General features: G+C 40.6%; 2 protein-coding genes across 10 annotated transcripts in view; both read right to left on the bottom strand.

The window, feature by feature from the left end:
- Positions 1–5: 5 nt before the first annotated feature.
- tnnt2e (troponin T2e, cardiac) lies at positions 6–11,961 on the bottom strand. Its single transcript, XM_034526836.1, has 12 exons — positions 10,919–11,961; positions 6,819–6,866; positions 6,681–6,688; positions 4,038–4,059; positions 3,879–3,939; positions 3,533–3,649; positions 3,358–3,435; positions 2,649–2,762; positions 2,294–2,406; positions 2,021–2,111; positions 1,236–1,276; positions 6–33 (listed from the first exon to the last, which is right to left on the bottom strand). Exons 1-12 carry the CDS (start codon positions 11,755–11,757, stop codon positions 6–8), a joined length of 1,560 nt encoding a protein of 519 aa, XP_034382727.1. The 5' UTR covers positions 11,758–11,961.
- A 468-nt stretch (positions 11,962–12,429) lies between these two features.
- The window catches only part of cald1a (caldesmon 1a), a 50,271-nt gene continuing 43,233 nt past the window's right edge, over positions 12,430–19,467 (bottom strand). For 5 of the 9 annotated variants that reach the window (XM_034526095.1, XM_034526094.1, XM_034526100.1 and 2 more), the window contains 5 exons: positions 18,937–19,080; positions 18,672–18,767; positions 17,459–17,527; positions 15,871–15,907; positions 12,430–14,168 (listed from right to left, as the gene is read on the bottom strand). In XM_034526095.1, the coding sequence (XP_034381986.1) occupies positions 14,155–14,168; positions 15,871–15,907; positions 17,459–17,527; positions 18,672–18,767; positions 18,937–19,080 (360 nt within the window). In that variant the 3' untranslated portion in view covers positions 12,430–14,154. Of the gene's footprint in view, positions 14,169–15,870; positions 15,908–17,101; positions 17,154–17,458; positions 17,528–18,671; positions 18,768–18,936; positions 19,081–19,467 lie in introns of all 9 variants that reach the window. The other 4 variants (XR_004608963.1, XR_004608962.1, XM_034526098.1 and 1 more) reach the window with 2 other exon arrangements.

Below are 19,467 nucleotides of genomic sequence, written 5' to 3'. Positions count from 1 at the left end.
TGCTTCTATCTCCTGCTCTTGCCTCCTTTGGCGCTGTTGAAAAGAACAAATTTGTAACATTTACTATTTCATATCGTCTTAATTTTAGTTTTCCATACAACTCCAATCTAAAATTATTGAATTTGACAGTTTTATTAAAGACAATGTGATAGCAATGCAGGTACAAAAATAAAAATACATTGACATCTAAGGACTTTGGCTTCCTTTATAAACAGTATTTTACTTTTGAAGAATATGGATGTTTGAACAAAAGCAGCCAAAAGTCCTTAAATGTTGACAGGCTTAAAACGTGAAACTGTTCACTCCTAGTTTCAAACACACAAGCATCATGCTGAGAAAAGGGTTAAGTCTGCACATGAGTGTCCTTACCGTTGCTCCTTTTGAATCTTTCCAGCATAAGTATTATGATTAAAAAGACATCTGGCTTTCTGCCTTTTTAAAATGTCGACGTACATAACTCAAGACTTTCTTGAAATGACTGGTTCAGATCACATTGCAAGTGTTTTTTTACTGATTTGAATAACTTTTTTAATTTGGTAAAAGAGTAATCAAATACTGCATGTTTGCCTTTCAATAGCTGACTTCGCCATACTATATTGTGACTTTTTGACTTTCAACATACTATACGATGACTTAAAATAAATAAAATATTCCTCTTTTTAATGACTTTTCAAAATTCTACACTGTTTTTCGATATACACTTTTCCTCATAACCTGACATCTAATTTACTCTTGCAGTTGTTTGCCGTGACGGTAGCTTGTGCTCTGGCTCAAAAAGCCCGACTGACATTTTTAATGACAGACAAGCATGAAGCATTACATTTTTGTATCACATTAAAAAGGTCTGGAATCACTTAATTAAAAAAAAAAAAAGGCATTTGGTAAGATTTATTTTCTATGACATTTGTATTGAGTGTTATGACTTTTCTTTTCTTAGAAAGCAAAAAATACCCTAGTGCCCATTATGTACGGGGACAATATGTTCACCCAAAGAATGAGACTCACCTGTCTTCCAGACGGAGCATCATGAAAGCATCACTGACTAGATGGAGCAAAAATGATACCTGACTTTTGGGACATCTCTTGCTGGATCAAACAACCCCGTCGCAGACGACTCGTTCTACACGTCTGGGACTTTTCCTGCTCCACTATCCGAGGCTCGGTTTGTGGCTCTTCAACACACAGACAAATACACAGCAACCACAGAGGCTCGCACTCATTTCAGGGTTACTCACAACTTCTGCTGCTCACTGATTCTGGACTGGAGTACATTGATCTGGAAGTCGAGCCACATTCATGTTAAACAGGCGCCCTCGGGACAATCTCCCACTCAAAAAGCACATCACATACTGGAGCAGCTTTCGCATTCTCTGGCTTTTTCAGGGCTGGAGGCTGTGTACCATCAATTTGCAATGATTGTCATAATCATTTCACCCGAGGTAGTCTGTGCCTTAAAAGCCACATTATAGGATATGCATCTAATTTTATTACAAAAAAAATATACCACATACTAAGATTTCCCAATTTTTATAAACGAGCAAGATATTTTTTGTAAAATATATTCTTTTTTTTTGTTTGTTTTTTGCCAAGAGTAAAAAAAAGAAAAGATCTTTACCACTCCGACAGTGTGGTTTAGTTTTGTTTATTTGAGGGCATGGAATTTAAAGTTTAAAAAAAGGATACAGTTGTAAAAAGCAGTAGTTACACATATAGATTGCACACAGGACCTCTAAAAGCCCTCAAATCAACATGTTTTATTTCGTTGGACAGAGCTAAACTAGCTTCTCGTTCCAGTCCTCGCTGAGCTAAGCTTATAATCTGCAGTTTTCTATTTCGCATACAGACGCGAGTTGTATCGATCTTCCCGTGACATAAAAAAAATAAACACATCTTGAAAAACATTTTCTTTACTTTCCAAACCAGATTGATGGATAGATTCACATTTACACTGACACCGTCATACAAAAAGGTAGGCAGGTTCACCTCGCAGTTGTCGGCGTTGTCAAGGCAAAGTTCTTACCTCATATTTCTGTTTCTTCAGTTTCTCGCTGAGGTCAAACTTCTCGGACTCCAGGGTCAACAGCCACTCCCACAACTCACTGGCCTTCTCCCTTTGGAGAAAGAAACGGCAGTATTTCAAAGGCCAAATGTGATAATGTAACACACGAAGATAAAAATATTGGGAAGTAGCGGAAGTCTATTCACAAACAAAGCCCCTGCATCAGACTGAAAATGTGGATAATAACTTGCCTACAGAACTGTAAACCATGACAAGTAAAAACATTGTCCTTACTTAGCTTTTTCCTCATTGAGATTGTCGACGATGAGAGGTTTCCTCCTGTCTGCCAAGATCTTCTTTTTCTTCTCTCTCTCAGTCTGCTTTTTCACTCCCTTCTTCCCCTCTTGCTGTAGAAGGAGAATCAATCCAAGTGGATGTGTTGAAAGAATACAAGAAAGAATGAATATAAAAAGACAGAAAATATTTTTAAAAAGAGGCCACAAAGTCTGAATCTCGGATCCTTTTTCCTATTAATTCAAGTGCAAAACACACAGCCTTTGTCTCGCGTCATTCATCTCAGCGATAGTCGTTTACTATCGTCAGTTATGAGACCCACAGGTTTCCTGTGTATCTGTGTGGGATGACTGACCCTCTGCTGGACACCACCATACTGCTGAGTCCTGTTCGTCAGAGCCTTCTTCTTCTTGATGTCCTCATCCTGCCTCTTCTGGGCATCCTCCAGCTCCTTCCTCTCCTTTTCTTCCTGCCATGAGAGTTGTGAGAGTGAACCAAGACAGTGACGTTAAAGTTGTGAGGCGGAAAACCAAAACAATGACCGAGCATATGCAATAAAGATAGCTACATAGAGTTGGGTGATAGGCTCATTACTATGAGTCCCCCCACATTAAACATAGATATTTGAGCCATTGTTATTATACAAATGTTAATAGCAGCTTTAAAAGAAAAATATAGTGCAGAAATATTTGCAATAATTAACGTGGAAACAGAAGTCCACCTTGAAATCAAAATCTAGGTCATCCGAGCTGAAATTAAATGGCACAGGGCCAACTTGTAGTGACATTAGTAAACTGCACCAAGCAAACTACTGTAAAGCGTCAAAGGGCAGCTTTTATTTGGAATAAATAGAGAAGAAATCAAGGAAAGGGTATTGGCTTTCGGCTGTTTAGGGGTTTGTTATTCATAGGACAAGGTTCCCCAGCAGGAACACACATGCCCGATGCTCTAATTGCATTTAGGAAGCGAGGTGAAACTACAGAGTGTCAGTTATTAGTTATGGCCCAGCGTTTCATTACTATTATATGTGGGAAAAGATGCGAGGATGACTGGAGGAGACTCACCGCAACTCGAGCCTGTCTCTCCTTCTCCTTCTTAGCGTGGATCCTCTGCTGTTCGGCCCTTTCGGTACGACGCTTCTCCTGCTCACACACACACACACACACACACACACACTTCAGTGGCTTGCTGGGTGTTGCGTAACTACAGTGTTTTGGCACATTTTCCTGGAAGACTTACAATCCTGGTAACGAGAGCGACGAGCTCCGCCTCGTCGTTCTTCCTCTGAATGAAGTGGGCCTCGATCAGAGACTGCAGCTCCGTCAGATCCTTCTCCTGACGCTTCCTGTGGATGTCCTGCAGTAACAGAGACGCGATATCGTTCGTATTGCACGTCCACTGAGCAAAAGTACAGAACAAAGTCTCGACTGTAAACGACTGCAGCAGATCTCTAGAGTCTCGAATATGGAGGACCACATGTCTTTGTTCTAGACGCACCCAGAGACATGCAAAACAATACACATCCTCAGAGAAATCATTACATCTATATGTGTCCGTGTCTCTTAAAATGCAATCAATCACTTGCATCGAAGTCGACTTTGTCTCCCTCTGGTAACTTCGGCACAGTTGGAGCTGGAGCAAATGTCCTGAAATGGCATATCTTGGTTAGAATAACTTTTAATGACCAGCAGACCACTCGTTGGTTGATGTACACAGTTTAAAATTCACATGGCATTAGACTTACTTTGGTTTGGGTTTGGAGTCATCTATGATCATAAACAAAAGAAAGAAAAGGGATTCAGTTATTAAAACACGTATTGTAGTTAAAAACTGATGTGTCAAACAGTTTGATCTTTGGTAGATAAAACTAAAGAACAGTGCTCATACACTCAACACACACTGAGAAAAAGTGTATAAAGTACTAGAAGAAGAAATCTATAAGTCAATATTCTGACATACAATAGAGCTTTCTATTGTGAACCGTCCGTATCCATCGTACGCATGACGTCCAATGCAATAAAATGAGCACTAAGAAATGAAGGGGGGTTTCTTAATAGTCTCCCAAAGTTGTATATACAATAGTCTTTATTGTGTCAGCCTGAGAACAGTTGTCCAGGGAACAAGTGAAAACACTGGACCTTCATGGAAACGGTAATGGCCACAAACAAAAGGCCTCATCAGCAAGTTAAAGTACCTTCAGCTGGAGACTGTACGGCAAAGGACATAAGCACATGTTAGAGCGTTGGCTGGCAGAACACGAACTCATGCACTTCATCGTGTGTCACACAGATATCCACTTCATATGCTTTTATATGAGAAATGGTCTCGTCGGTCAGAAGGAGAAATAGAAAGTCTAAACGGTTTCCGTGTGCCTCGTCATACTGGGATGGTCTAAATACTCTCCGGGGTTTAAAGCCTCCATATGTTTAGACAATGGAGGCTTATATTTAGTAAAAGTGGGTCATCAGAATAAATGATAAAAAAAAGGCACGAGGATAAAACATTACACCATCACAAACACAAATTCATCCATTAAGGGAGTTCAAAAGATGATACCATTACTATTTGCCCTAAATATCTTGGCACTGAGGTCTTCTTGAACGTAAAAAAATAATGGGATGCCCAGTTATTAAATCACACCATGCGCCGTATGAACAGAGACACTGTGCTTTACCTTCTTCTGCAGGATTTTTGGGGGAGCAATGGGAACAGAGATCAGAGGCAGTGAGCAAAATAAATGCAAGAATAGCTCATCCGTAAATGTTCGTGACTTTGCAACAATGAGTTAACGTCATCTCGGGGGAACGATTCAGTACATTCAGTTAAAGAATATAAGCTTGTGCCATATAAGAGATGCTTTATTCATCTTCCGTATTAAGAATATTTGAATATTATAGAAAATGTAAAAGCACTAAAATGTAAATATTCTGTCAGTAAATTTGTCTGAGAAGATGTCAAAATTACTTCACAAAAAAAACAACTTCTATACAACAAGAACATAATTATTAAGGCTGCATTCTGTTAAAAAAACAACAAAAAAACACATGTACACACAGACAGACACACTGCAATTGTAGCCAGAGGTGTGTAGTGAAGCGCAAATTAAATATTTACTGATAAAAACCAGTCATACAAACCGTCTTTCAGTGTCTCCATGACTGAGTGAACAAAATATGGATTAGTGGCGCACTTAGACTGGTGAATGGCTTGAGGCTGGATTTGGTCAAACCTGACACTCATATTGTCTCTCGGGATGCACTGAAACCAACGCTAGACTGATCTGGGATCACAAACTGAGCCGTAAGCAAATTCACATAATGTTACGTCAATAATCTTTTATTCAATGCTAATCAGTGCTGGAGGAAATAATCTGATACTTTGTTTATGTATAGGAATAGTAAAATACAAAAGTACAATTCTAAATAATCCAAATGTTTCAGCTAAATGTACAAAGATAAATCCGAGGGGTAGATGATTAATGGGAACATTTTATATTCATTTTTGTGACTTGAAGCTTTGCTTTTTGAACAAAATGGTGGATGATTTGACCTAAAACCAATATTTAATGAAACCATCTCCACTTTTGTGTAGCTGCTAGCAACTCACAATGTCAAATACATGTAGTGGAGTCAAATGTTAAATATTTCCCTCTAAAATGTATTAAAAAGTAACATTTAAAAAAAAAAAGGACATGCAATCAAAATTGTACCTATAATACAGCATTTTAAGTTACTCAACGTTTTTTTATTATTTTTCATGGAAGTGTCAAAATGCTTATTCGACCAAATACGGGCATGCATTAAGATAAAAAGCATTATTTGTATATAAATCCGCTACTTAGCAGTTACTTCAGTATATAAAGACATGAATCAAACATGTCAGTGCTAAAAGGGGATGGAAATTATTTAGATAGAAAGCCACGGTTACACGAGATGCTGACAGTGTTCAGTGTTGTCAGACGAAGTGTTAATCAAACCACTGATTATGACTGTTTGGTCTCCATTTATTAACCCATTGTCATCCTGACCACCCACCCACACTGGATCACACCTTCATTGTAATGTTCAATGTCAAACATTATTTTGCTGTCCTGTCTTAATGTAGTATGATTGTTTAACTTTATTCATTGTTATTTTGCACCAATAAAGACAAAAAAGAAAAAACACCCGGTCAGCTTGCGATGGCCTTTATCATCGACGGACAACTTTAGACACAACGGATACGAGACAACACGCACATCGAGCCATGCACAAGCTTTTACCTCGCGCTTGCTCGGGTTCTACCTCCTCCGAGCAGACGTAATAAGGTCAGCTAGGTCTTGCAACAGAAGCTTGGAAGTTACATTTTGCTTTATAAAAACAACGCGAACGCTCTCAACCTGACGTACCTTCCTCCCTGAAATAGAAAAAAAAAGAAGGTAATTGGTGAACTTTTTGGAGTGATTGGTCAAATTCAGCTCAGATCTTTGTCTATTTAAAACCAGTTGAAATGCAATTTTTTTTTAAAAAGCAATGAAGGTACTCACAGCATCTCATCAACTACTTTGTCGTCAGACATCTTGGATTTGAATGACCTGAAACAAAAGAGGAAAGCAGACAATAAAAACATCAAGAAACACAGATTCCAGTCCCCACACAGAAAACAACATACATTTTTAAAAATCAATTTCCTTTCTTTCCCAGATAAAAAGAGTTTTAATACAGCTGTCAACTCAAAACACAGTTCTCTTGGGATCAATATAATTAGCAGTGGCTACATCTCTTTTTCTCACTGCAATTTATTGTCCTTTGTCCTCTTGATGTTGTCCCCTTTGTCTCATCGACTTGTTTCTTCTTGATGTTTCTTTTCTTCAGACAGATTGTTTATGTTACTCTTTTCTTCGCTTTTATTTGGGCAAACAACTAAACCAAAACCTATAACAAAATAAAATTTAAAAAAAACCTTGGCTGCATGCTGAGAGATTAGAGCAATTGTAGAATGTGAAATGATTCCACCATGGGCAGTGAAAGAGGCGCGGGGCTTTAAACAGCTCCGGGGCTAAGCCTCAGCCATTTCCTCTTGGCTATGCTCAGGGCTGCAGGCCGACTGGAGTCTGAACAGCACAGAAACCACCGGGACTGCACGAGGCCTTCAGGGAGCAACTCGTGCATCTCAAGCTCCGCATATCATATCGGCTTAGATATGGATGCTCGTAAACCATTTCCCAGGTGCTCGAAAAGGCTTTGAAGTAGAACACTGCAAGAAACGTCCATCACAAGTGGGATTTAGTCCGATATTCGTGCACACAACTGCTTATTATTATTTATTTATTAATTAAAAAGGGGAGAACAATCTGATTAAGTATCAATAGGCTCCAGACACACATCTGCATAAAGGGCATTCAAAAGGGTTCTTTATGAGGAGCCCTGGCTCTGGAGGCAGAAAACATTATGCCGTCTAAGGAAAAACTATTGACTTGCATTATGAGAAATGCAGGAACCTGCGTTTAAGGAGCCCGAGCCATACTCTGGACTAAAAGTTAGGCTCTCGGTTTTAGATCTTTCTCGATATTGTGGGTAATTTACAGGAAGTCACTCTTTCCACTCAAGAAATAGTCCAGCACATTTAATCAAATACCACAAACAAGATAGAATGTGTTGATTAGGGAGTTTTAGGAGGCGCTGGTTGGATTTGTGTTTACCATGAGTGGACTCAATCACTCCCCACAAGGACGCAAAGAAGCTTATTCATCAAAGTATCAAAATATTAGTTTAATCCGCTTCTCACAAGTCTGACACCTTAATAAAAGTGCAAAGCTGCAAGTCACTAGAGTACTGCTTAAATATAAAAAAGACACATCTTAAAAATGTACATATGCATGTCATACAGTATATTTCAGAGGATAAATAAATATATTGTTTTACTTTTTAAACAAACATTGGGGTGTTTGGGGTCAAGGTTACAGGGATATATTCAATAAAGCTTTGCATGGCACCTTAAGTCCCCTAATAAAACAAAAAATATATATATATTACATGTCAGAACAACCCTCGAACCATGTTCTTTTTCACGGCCTAATAAATCAGATCATAAAAAACGGTGTCAGTAGGCTGAACAGTGGAAGAGGGTCTATTTTTAAGAATAATAAAGTGTGCTTTTGAACAGGTGTGGAGTTACTCCTCCAAACAATAGGTTGGCCTCACCAGCACCGTAAATCAGTGAGCTGAGACCCACATTCAGACGGGCTATTTCTGTCATTGTGGCTTGGTCAGCTGCTGGTTGGAGAGCATACCATCATCAAGTTTATCAGATTTAATACAAAAGTGACTTATTTGATATACTGAAGGAGTGATGTTGGAAACAAAGAAAATGTGCTTCACATCCCCAGTTCCTCCTCCTCCTCCAAGTCGTTTCAAAAGGGCCAGCTGCACATTCAATCTCTGCATGCCATATGTACCCCTTCACTGTATATGGTTACCGTCTAAGGACACACTTCTGTTACATATCTGCTCAAATGCAAACATTGTGGGGCCCCGTGTGGTCGTTACACGCGTGATCACACTGAGCTGCTGACGTCAAGCGGGCAGAGGAAAGGGAAGCGTGAAGAGGAGAAAGTGGAAAGAGAAAGACTGGAGAAATAGGAGGAATACCATCTGGTTGAAGAAAAAAAAAAAAAGAAGCACAGGCTGGAAAACCCAGAAAGAATTCACAGTGTTTGAGGGGGTTGTCATGGCCGGGGTATTAAAACGTGCATTTGCTTGAATGCATGCGGTCAGTCCCCGTCTGGCTGGATCTGTGAACTAACACAGTCTTGACAGCGGCAGGAATGTTGCGGGTGCTGGTTTCGGCATTAGGCAGCATTAGTTAAAGCCCAAAGCATGCGACCAACACAGCCGTCTCTTAGCACCTTCTTCACCAGCATACGCATCATAATGCACGAGAGAGAAAAGACTCTACTTGTGTGAGCCAAAAATTCAGCATTCATGGCTTGGTATGACAGCTGGTTGTTAGGACATGCTGGGGATGCTTTAGGATCTTCAGAATGCAGACTTTACTTGAGTTTTTGTCAAATGTACATTTTTAGTTTCATGAGAGATGGCAAAATACGAAGAGGTCCCGCTCAGCTCTTACCTCGTGTATATCCCTGAGGAAGAGATAGGATTAGCAGCAAATTCAGGTCGGATTCTTTCACATGCAGACAGACACAAGTTCAATCATCCTCCCCCCCCCTCCTCCACCAAAAAGCACACTTAATACAACTCTGTCCATCATGTGACCGCATATCTCTTCTGTGACTGGTCTGTTGTCAGTTCTATTGTTGGAGGCAGAAGATGAGTTACACCTGTAGAGGAATGCTGCCTTCACGTGCTCCGCGTAATCTGTTACACTCAAGGCCAGAAATTGAAAATACAACGTCTGGGGTCTTGATGTTTCTTTTGAGATTTGACAGAGCAGAGCTGCTTAATTCTGAGTGTGTAGAAAAGGCATGCAATACAGTTTTTAACATGAACCACACCCTGATTGTGACAAAACCCTTAACATAGGCTAATTATTACAGTAGTTCTAAGAGCACTTGAAGGCAGCAGAGGACTTAACGACTGAGTCCTAAAGCAGTCCTTGGGCTGCGGTCGAATAGTCCTGTTTGTTAGGAAGGTTCCTAACTGAGTGAAATGACCCGGAAGTATCCAAGTGGCCGCCATGAAAAAAGAGCTGTTAGAATTCTCCAAATGCAAAAGGAAAGGTGCTTCTTACAGTTACACGGTATGAGAAAAATAAAGAGTTTGTTGAAAATTAAAGAATGTAAACATGATCAGGTAGAAACCCAAAGTATAAACCTGGAGATGAGCCACCATTAATGTGTATTGTTGTACTTGACATCTATACAAACTGCATCATCAGCCTTGTTTATGGAGGCGGATACAACCTTCACACCTCCACCAGGTTTCTGTCTTGTTTCTAGCTGAGGCCACCTCCTTTTGTCACTGACACGTGTAACGTTACCGTAGTGACTCTGGGCGCTTTCTGTCACATCCAGAGATCAATAACATATTCATTTTGGACCAATCAATTTTTGAAATTATTAATTCATAATAATTCTATTTAGGATCAGAACTTTTCATCGGCACCTGGTGGGGAAAATGCTATATAGGTTTATCTAAAAATGTCAATATAACCTTTAATATTTATCTTTTCTTTTGCGTTTTTTAAAAATCTGAATTAGCATTACCTTGAATTGCAGCCGTGAACCTTCTTACCTGAAGTTCTTAAGTCACTTGAGACTAAACCAGATAAAATGTTGCAGAAAGAAATGTTCAGGTGTTTTTATTGAAATATTTATTTAATTTATTTTATCTTTTACTAACATGTAACTCCAGACAGGAGACACTATAACTGGACCAACATGTCAAATCAGTTGAGCCAAATTATTATATATTTTCAGGCTATAGGATGCAAATGAGAACTCATCAGTGACTGTCCCTTAATTATTAACATTTTAATATTCAATAACATTAAAATATTAAACATGACAGTAATACAACTTACAAGCATGACATCATTCTAAGTCTGAACCCTCAAACAGCTGTTTAGGGGTTAAGACTAATCCTCACAAGTATACAACACTTGGGTCCTCAGCATTGTCATCACCAGCATGGTATGAAACATTTGTACCACTTTTTCTTCCGCTTCATCGTGGTGATCTGGGTCTGGAGATCTTCAAGCTGGGTCTTCCAGACGCTCTCACTAGTCTCCCGCTCCTGTTTCTGTTGGTGCAGAGCCTGCTGCCTGTTGCCTGTGGTTTTAAGGAGGGAGGTCTTTACCACCTGCCACTCGATGCAACGCAGCTCCAGCAGATGCTCTGCCTTCATCGCAGCAGCCAAGAGGTTGTTGGTCTCCTCTTTGATGGTCCAGCTGGTCTTGGTGGAAGACACGTTTTGCTTTGGCGGCCTCGTCTTTTGAGGGCTTCTCAAACTAACTGTAACGCCAACTCCACGTTTGGCTTTAGCCCCTGCCATCATCTGACGGAGCTCCAGCTTCTTAGCCTCTAGTTCCTTTTGAAGGGCCTCTTTTTCGTCCACTATATGTGCCAACTTTATTTGCTGTTCATTGATGATGGAGGTCTGCTGGTCAAGGTTCCTATGAGCACTCTGCAGCTTGGTGTGGGTCTTTATAAGAAGATATTTTACTAACTCGGTTTCCTTGCATGGAGATTGGCCCTGTTTAGCTTCATGCAGATGGGATGTAAGGCAACACATCTCCTTCTGCATATCTCTTTTGTTCTTTTCTTGGAGAAGATCCAGGATCTGCTGCAGGCAGCCCTCACTGATGTTTAGAAGGACTCTCCCCTTAGATGGAGTCTGGGTGAGTGTTGCCTCGCTGTTCTTCAAGTCACATCGTACTTGCTCCTCCAGTGAACTTAGATAAAAGTTCATTGGAGGTTCAACCTCCCAAAACATGGAATTTAATTCCATGTTTTGGACTGCCATGTCTTCTTTCTTCTGTCCTTCTCTTGTACTGTGTACTTGCCATTTTAAGTCAAATTTGTCTCTGAGCCAAAAAGGAGTCTGAAGAAATGTTGTGTTTGAACAGTTTCCCTCCTATTATAACATAGAAAATAAAATATATTCATAAATACACATTTTCTTAACTTTTATATTCTGACCTATACTTTGATCTTAGAAAGTTTTATGCTGTCCCATTTCCTACTCATATTTGTTATACATAAATATTTTCTTCTTCTTCTGCAGGGACAATGCACACCAATCAACAGTAAAACAGTAAGTGAGCCAGAGAGGCTAATTTGAATCTGCTGTCTCTAGACAGATTTTTAAATTAAATTGTAGAATAATGTGAAATAACAGCACCATTAATCCAGAATTATATGAATTGGTAAATTATTAATAAAAATAAAAAAGCGAAGGCGCTGAAAAATATATGAATAAAAAGGCCTTGTGAATCAAACGATTGATGGTGGTGACAGTGTTGCATTTAATGTTTCACCAACTGGATTGGAGGTTAAAGAAAAAACTATTGAAGCTGGAGTGATAACCTTTCACAAAAGTATTTTGTCAGTGTGGACCCACAGCGCTTCAGGACCCACAGCGGGCATCTCCAATGTGGTCCATAGTAGAGTGAAGGAGTTATGGAAGGAGACTTAACAATGTGGAATACCTCAATGTCTTTATTGCTGTTGTTGAGTGAAGCGTACAATGTTTAAAACATTCGTCCAGTTGGAAACGGCCCACTTGTGTGACATTGGGAGTGTTTAGAGAGGCTACAGATAGTGTGCTTTGCATAGGCTTCGCGCTACACAAACAAGTGTCTGGTTAAACATGGAAAGAACTTTAAAAAACATACATTGGACAAAAGGTTGTAAAAACAAAAAACATTTCGAAACCACTGTATTAAAAAAAAACACATAAATGTCACATTAAATCACATTTTAAAAATATTTTGGTCAAGCTCCCCTGCTCTTTTTAGGAGCCATGGAATGTGATTGTCAGACTTTTGAGCAGTAACATTGATCAATTTAATGCCCTGGCAAACCAATAATAGTTATCAAAGCGTGTGTCATGAAAAACAACTATCAAAGGGAATGTGCTACTTAAGACCACATCAATGAAAAATAAACATGAAAATCATAAGTCTTAATATCATATTGGGTTACTTTGAGGCTATCATGTACCTCAGCTGTCATAAATGTTTTTTGTTTTTTTTGCAATCATAAGGCCAGAAGACTTACATAGTGGTAAATATCCTTGTATTGTACTAGTATCTTGCTATATGCTTCGGCACCCTGATTTTACTTTAAATGCCATCAATTAGAAAATAATCGCTGAGCGAAAGAGTGTTCATAGAGGCAATAAAGAAGTTAGTAATTAGTAGAAGTAAAGGTACATTCTAAAAAAAAGAGGGTTGGTTTGCAGATTTCCTATATTGTAAAACCTACAGCGAAGGCACCTTTTCCCCCACGGCTTCTCAAGAGGAATGTCTGAAGATTTTTAAAGTGATCAAACAGGCACAAAAGCTACAGAAACAGCTAGAAATAGAAAAGGACAACAACAAAAAAAACATTAAAACATAAATAAAATAACACAAAGGATAATAAAAGTCATAATTGGCCTTCTGAATATCAAACACTCCTATCGCCAACAACAAAAACTGCCCATTGTTGGAAAGTTTCTGGATACAAAAAAAAGAAGCAAAAATACCTTTTGTAATGAGTATAAAAATGTTATATAAGATACAGTATGATAGGTCATATTCGAAACATCACATGTGCTAACATATATTACTCAGACCATTGCTGCACTATTGGTAAGACAATAATAAAAGTGAAATCAGCTAAATTCTAGAAGTGCTTATATTTCTATCCTGAACCTGTGAACGTTGAATAAAATAGCAATGTGTGAAGCTTTTGCTTTAAATATAAATAAAATGAAAAAGAGATGGAAAATGTACTGTATGAGGGAGACAACGGATTTCACCCATCTCTTTGGAATGTGGAAGCTTTAAAAACGCCTCAGTCTCTATCGAAACTGTCGACATTAGAGTACAACAGATAAATCTAAATTTAATTATGTTTTTCTTCCTGGCAGGGTTGTATAAAGTAATTAGTAATAGCAATTACAAATGTCCAAATTTCACAGCATTTAGTTTCTTTTAGAAAGCAGGAATCATTGTGCAAAGGCACTATACGTGGCGACCGTACAAAAAATGTGATGCTGTTTTTGGGTACAGTGCTTTGGACAGCGTCTCTCCTGTCCCTCCGTTTTCTTGGGTTCCCTCTCGGGAGTGTAATCATGATTTGGTTCTTAAGACAAAGTCAAAGGAAGAAGTCTTGGATTGTCGTGGTCCCCAGCTTTAGTGGCTCCTTCGAGACGTTAGTGTCCCATACCTGGGGAAAGACACAAAACGAGTCCATCAGCGGCTTCATTACAAGTCTGCAGACAGGTGTGGGTTAACAATCCGACCGTGTGACTAAGACCCAAGCAACACACACCACGTGCAGTTAACTGCAGTCAATGCGCAGTTTAAAGGCCGCTGTGCTCGCTTTAATACAACTTTGACTGTATTTCTCTTTACGACTAATCAACATTTTGCTTTTGTTTCTGCATCAGAATTATTAAAATTGCAATTCCATTAACAAGACAGCAACTTTGAGCGAGATATTTCTGGGGTTGTTTTGCTTGATTGGCAGATCTACTAGTGCTGCTTTAGCTTCACCCAGACTCAACTCAAAACGTGCTCATATTTAAATTAACAGGCACCAAGATTTTGACAACATGAATCCAAAAATCAAACTTGTATAAATGTCTGTTGGTCATTTCTCTAAACTACTAAAATCAAGAGCCCAATACATTCTCACTTGAAAGTCGTTGTTCGAGAGATTCAATAAAGCTAGAGATTTGAAAATCAAAATGGTGAAAATGTTTTTTGGAAGTTCTCTAATGGAGCCGAGTATGTGGAGAGTGTGAGGCTGCTAACTCACATGTGGTTCTCAAATGTCTGCAAGGTTCCGCAGTCAACTACGAGCAGGGCATACAAAAGCTATACAAAGCCTCAGTCATCCTCTGAGTGCTAATCTCCAACATACCAGCTATAATTGTGACAAACCAGCCTGGCAGGAACACTGCCTCTCACGCCCGTAACACGAGAGGCAGGACCGTGGTCGGAGTGGCACACGAGTGGGGATGCTGAAAGCTTTGAGTGGCGTCAAGATGGCTGTTGAGTGGGTCTACAGAGGTGAAATTGGTGTGTATTTATGTGTGTGTGTGTGTGTGTGTGTGTGTGTGTAATGCTACGCGCTGAATAACCCACACGTTTAGCAGGCATGTACAGAATCCCTCAAGGTCGTAACCCCTCTTCTGCCCGCTGGGAGAACAAAGGGAGGAGGAGGCTGACACTCAGTTCGGATTTTAAAATAGCAAGCAATGCTTAAGTGGCATCCTAAAACGCCGCAGCGGCCAAACAGCGAACCGTAAAAAGACTCGCAGGCAAGGCGGTGACGGTTTTGGGACACATGGCGGTGAATAAATCAAAAAGGGCCAGTGACGAGGTGGCACGCTTAACGAGAAGGTCGCACCTCCCCGTCTCTGCAGGAATTACCGTCTCGCAAAAGTGCTGGGACATTTTCTCCCAAAAAAAACCCACAATTGGAAATGTTTGCTGGTGAGAAGCCAGTGAGGATTCATGGGCTTTTCACTGCACTTAAGACACCTGGATGTTGGTGGGGATCAAAGGAGACAAATGGTTGTCTACAATCTCTGAACTTATTTTTCAGACTGTGCGGCTTCCCTTTAAACTCACAAAAGCACATTTTTACTTTCTGGTTCAAACCTTTCAACTCTTTTTGGTCACTTCTATGTTTCTACTTCAACTAAAGGAGTAAACTGTCCTCTGTGGGTTGAGAAAATCCCCTTTTTTAAAATCAAAAATAAAAAGGTACTGCAGCTAATATAAGAGAAAGGTGATGTTTCAGAGAGCCCATCCAGTATGCATGCTCACATTTTCGGCCCGCCTCTGTGTGTTCCCCTGCACGCATATTAACGAGCTCCACAGTTACAAGCCGACACTTTTGGTGTCTCGTAAAAACTCACCGTTGGCGACTGCTTTGGTCTCCCCTCTGCCTGCCACCTGCAAGACACGAAGAACAGGAAGTTATAACGAGACGGCAGAGACGAAAGGCCGATGCAGAGAGGGAGCAACGCGCACTCACAAAGCCTGACAGGCGAAGCAGAAAGGGCCGAGAACCACAGCAGAGCTACACAGACTGCCGAACCTATCCGGATCTCCCTCAACAGTCATTAGCCTGCTCATCTCGCCTCCCCTGACATCACAGCATAGCACGGTTAGCTAATGACAAGGTTCGCTAACCGCTACCTTTCCTTTCCAGGGCCTGTTTTACGTCAGTGCAGACCGCCGCCTGGTGCCCCCCAACCCAAAGACTTACTGTGGCGGACCACAGCCTCCGGTCCGCACGGCAGCTGTTGGCTGCAGGAACACACTACTGCCAGTGTAGGAAGGAAGGAAGCAAGGAAGGTTGATACTAAAGTTAAGTGAATGAGGCGTTAAAATGTGTCGCTTCAGTCCGACCACCAGCTCTACAAACACAGCTTCATCCCGAAGCCGCATAGAAGTAAAGATAAGACAATTTATTCACGCCAGGTTCAGTCAGACTTGTTTGAAAATGCGAGGTGATAGTGATTCAATAATGTCAAACAGATATTGTATAACTCAGCCAGGACTGTCGGACTGAGCGGTGATTTGTGCTCGTCAGAAGCAGGGGAGCGGTGATGTGATACAGCCAGTTGTGAAAGAAGCATTCAGACTGCAGTTGGACAACAGGCGCACTGTTAAAGTTTTTAAACATTTTTTATGAGGCAGAATTTACACGGAACTGTAATCTTTAACAAGTTATGGGTGTTAATGGAGTCAACGGCGTGATGCTTTACTCTGGCTTCCTTTATATGTTCTCCTCGTTCCTTTCATTTTACAGCACCTGGGACATTTGTCACGCATGCTTTGCAGGTTTCGATGCTTATAGCTCAGTGTTTTTTTTTACGAAATGCACATAACTACATTCTCTAAAATGTTGTGAGCTTGTGTGTAAAGGGAATAGAATAATATTCAGGGAGAGAGAGAGAGAATGCCAGAACGTACCAAATCATGAATACTGTGGACCGAAACTCTTAGATATAATCGTAATGATGAAAATGAGCAGCAGCGTCCAACCGCAGCAGAACAGAGCAGAGCTTTGGCAACAACACAGAGCAACACGTGGACAGTGTGACAGCAGAGCGTGAGGTCATTCTGTGGTGACGCCATTACCTCTCCAGGCTTATTCCAGATTAAACGGTGAGGTCAACTAGCTATGAGAGTTCTTTAAAACAAAAGCAAACACAAGCGATTGTTACACTGATTGCTGCCACTGCGGGGGTTCAAGATCTCAGGATTATTTTCATATTCCCACACCATCTCTTTAATAAAACTGTTCCCTTGATTGACATCTGGAAAACTATGAAAAACCACAGGAAATCCTTTGAAGACCACACACCGAATTGGCAAAGTTAAAACGTCATCTGGATGCTTCATTCGGACTTTCCCAGACGGTCGAGACCGAAACGCCGATGCCCGCCATGCAAATTCGTCCCCGTTTCAAACAGTTTTAAAATAAATAATAGCTACCTTGGTTGGAGAGGCACCTTTGTTTTCCCATAGACTCCTCTTGTTGGAGACATCAACAGGCTTCAGGTCCTGTCAGAGGGAGGCAGAAAACCAGAGGCGAAGACAAAGCATCACATCAGCGGTGCCCGCAGTGCCCAGCATTTCGTAGGTCAATTTGAAAATAGCTGTCATTATTCGACAATGGCAGAGTATCGTGGATGTGGAGGAGAGGGGGATGACAGAGGAGGGCCGAGAGCTCGAGGAAGGAGAGCAAAGGTTGACAGACACTGTCGAGCAGAGGTGTGGAAGTGGAAAATAGCGCTCTGATGGGTCTGAGGCAAGGCTTCTTCAAGACACTCTATATGTTGGAATATTGGGAGTGCTTTGGCCAAAGGGTTGAACGCTGATGGAAATATTTACTTGTCGGACACACTTTTTTCGGAAATACTCGTATGTCAAGTTCCCTTTCGCATCCTCAGCATCTCCTGCTGTGCGTTACCAATTTGAGAGCAAGCCAAAATACACAACATGGAAAGTTCTAATGTAAATATTTGTGTGATATATGAGGAAGAGAGTCATGACACATGTGCAGGGCTGAAGAAAAGAAAAAAAACACACTGTGAGCAAAGCTTATGATAAACTGAAGATAAAATACTTAAGTGACACTGTATACCAAACTCATGCCAAGTCCTCAATATCTACATGTACTGTATATGTATATTGTGAAGGAGGCAACAGTGGACTGGTGCAAGCTCAGGCGCTTGAGACGCTTTTAAACTTTCTCGCCACCAGATGGTGCCAGACGGATAATATCTCAAACTGCATCAGTTTGAAAATGATTATTACACATCTGCTGTACAGAACATCACAATAATAATAACAGTCATGAAAGGCTGATATAGGAGTGAGAGTACTGCATTTCATCACGATTGCTGGAATGACTGCAGTTTAGTTGTTAAAGGCTCACTGTTCCAACAACTGAATCCTTAAGACAAATAGAAATGATAATAATAGTGAGCTTTTAAGTAAATGTTGCATTAATGTGTTCTGTCTTAAAACTCTAGATACTCTGCTTTGCTTTTTCCTATCTATCCAGAGATTTAAAGAAAAGTGTATTTGAAAAGTGAATACATATGTAAAGAACCATAATGCAGGTCAATCAACAGAGCTGGATGTTTTATGGCGGAAGTACAGGACATGTACAGCGACAGGGGTTGCTATGGCGACGGCCTACCGTTGGCCTTCCTCCTGGCGTTTTGCCGCTCTCCGGGGTTTTATTCAGCCAGTCGTTAATGCGACCCGCCACGCCTGTCTTCATCACAGCTGCTTCCTGTTTGGATAAGGTCAAAGGTCAGCTCAGTCTGGTCGTCATCGGCAACAAGGCAGAGCAGGAAGTGCCAGTGAATTGGTCTCTTTCCTCTCTCTCTCTCTCTCTCTGCTCCAGTCACACACAAAAGTTTCATCAACTTTCTCACATCCTTCACCACCTCGTCCCTCACCTTGAACGGGCTGCCGCCACTTCCAGGTGTGCCGAACGCGTTGCCTTTCTCCCACATGCTCTTGATGTTTCGAATGCTGTCGGTAACCATGGGAAGGTCTACTGCTCCAGAACGAGGGGATCGAGATTCCTTGTTCTCTCTCTGCTGATACAAATTGGTGGGATTAAATTAGTAAATAGCAAAGACGATTAAAGCTCAGATACTTATATCTGTCTTTAAGAAACAACCACGACTGAGCTGCTGTTAATGAAGAGTGAGAAATTGCTGCAGGGTATGCGATAGAACTTTTAAGCTCAGAAAAGCAGCCAGAATCTGATTTTTTTGCAAGACTGGAATGAGATCAGGACATTTTAATTTGTCTCTTAAATAAGTACTGGATTCAATAGATTTGTCTCAGAGTTTTTAAATTGTCTTATATTACGTTATTTGCAATTTGACTCACATGTTGACGCCACATCGAGGATAACCTTAGCGCCTATATCTTTCTGCTATTTGGTACACAATGTATTTTAAATGTACACATAAATACAT

Source organism: Cyclopterus lumpus, chromosome 23 (assembly GCF_009769545.1).
Source record: "Cyclopterus lumpus isolate fCycLum1 chromosome 23, fCycLum1.pri, whole genome shotgun sequence".
Lineage (NCBI taxonomy): Eukaryota > Metazoa > Chordata > Actinopteri > Perciformes > Cyclopteridae > Cyclopterus > Cyclopterus lumpus.
Note: the sequence above shows the minus strand (reverse complement) of the source record. Positions and strands in the feature narration are given on the sequence as shown.

Coding starts and splice junctions, on each gene's coding strand:
- tnnt2e (XM_034526836.1), bottom strand. CDS start 11,757: ATGGCAGTCCAAAACATGGAATTAAATTCCATGTTTTGGGAGGTTGAA. Junction 6,867..10,918: donor AAATGTTTCATACCATGCTG/GTGATGACAATG, acceptor CTTTTGTTTCAG/GTCATTCAAATCCAAGATGT. Junction 2,407..2,648: donor ATGGTGGTGTCCAGCAGAGG/GTCAGTCATCCC, acceptor CTCCTTCTACAG/CAAGAGGGGAAGAAGGGAGT.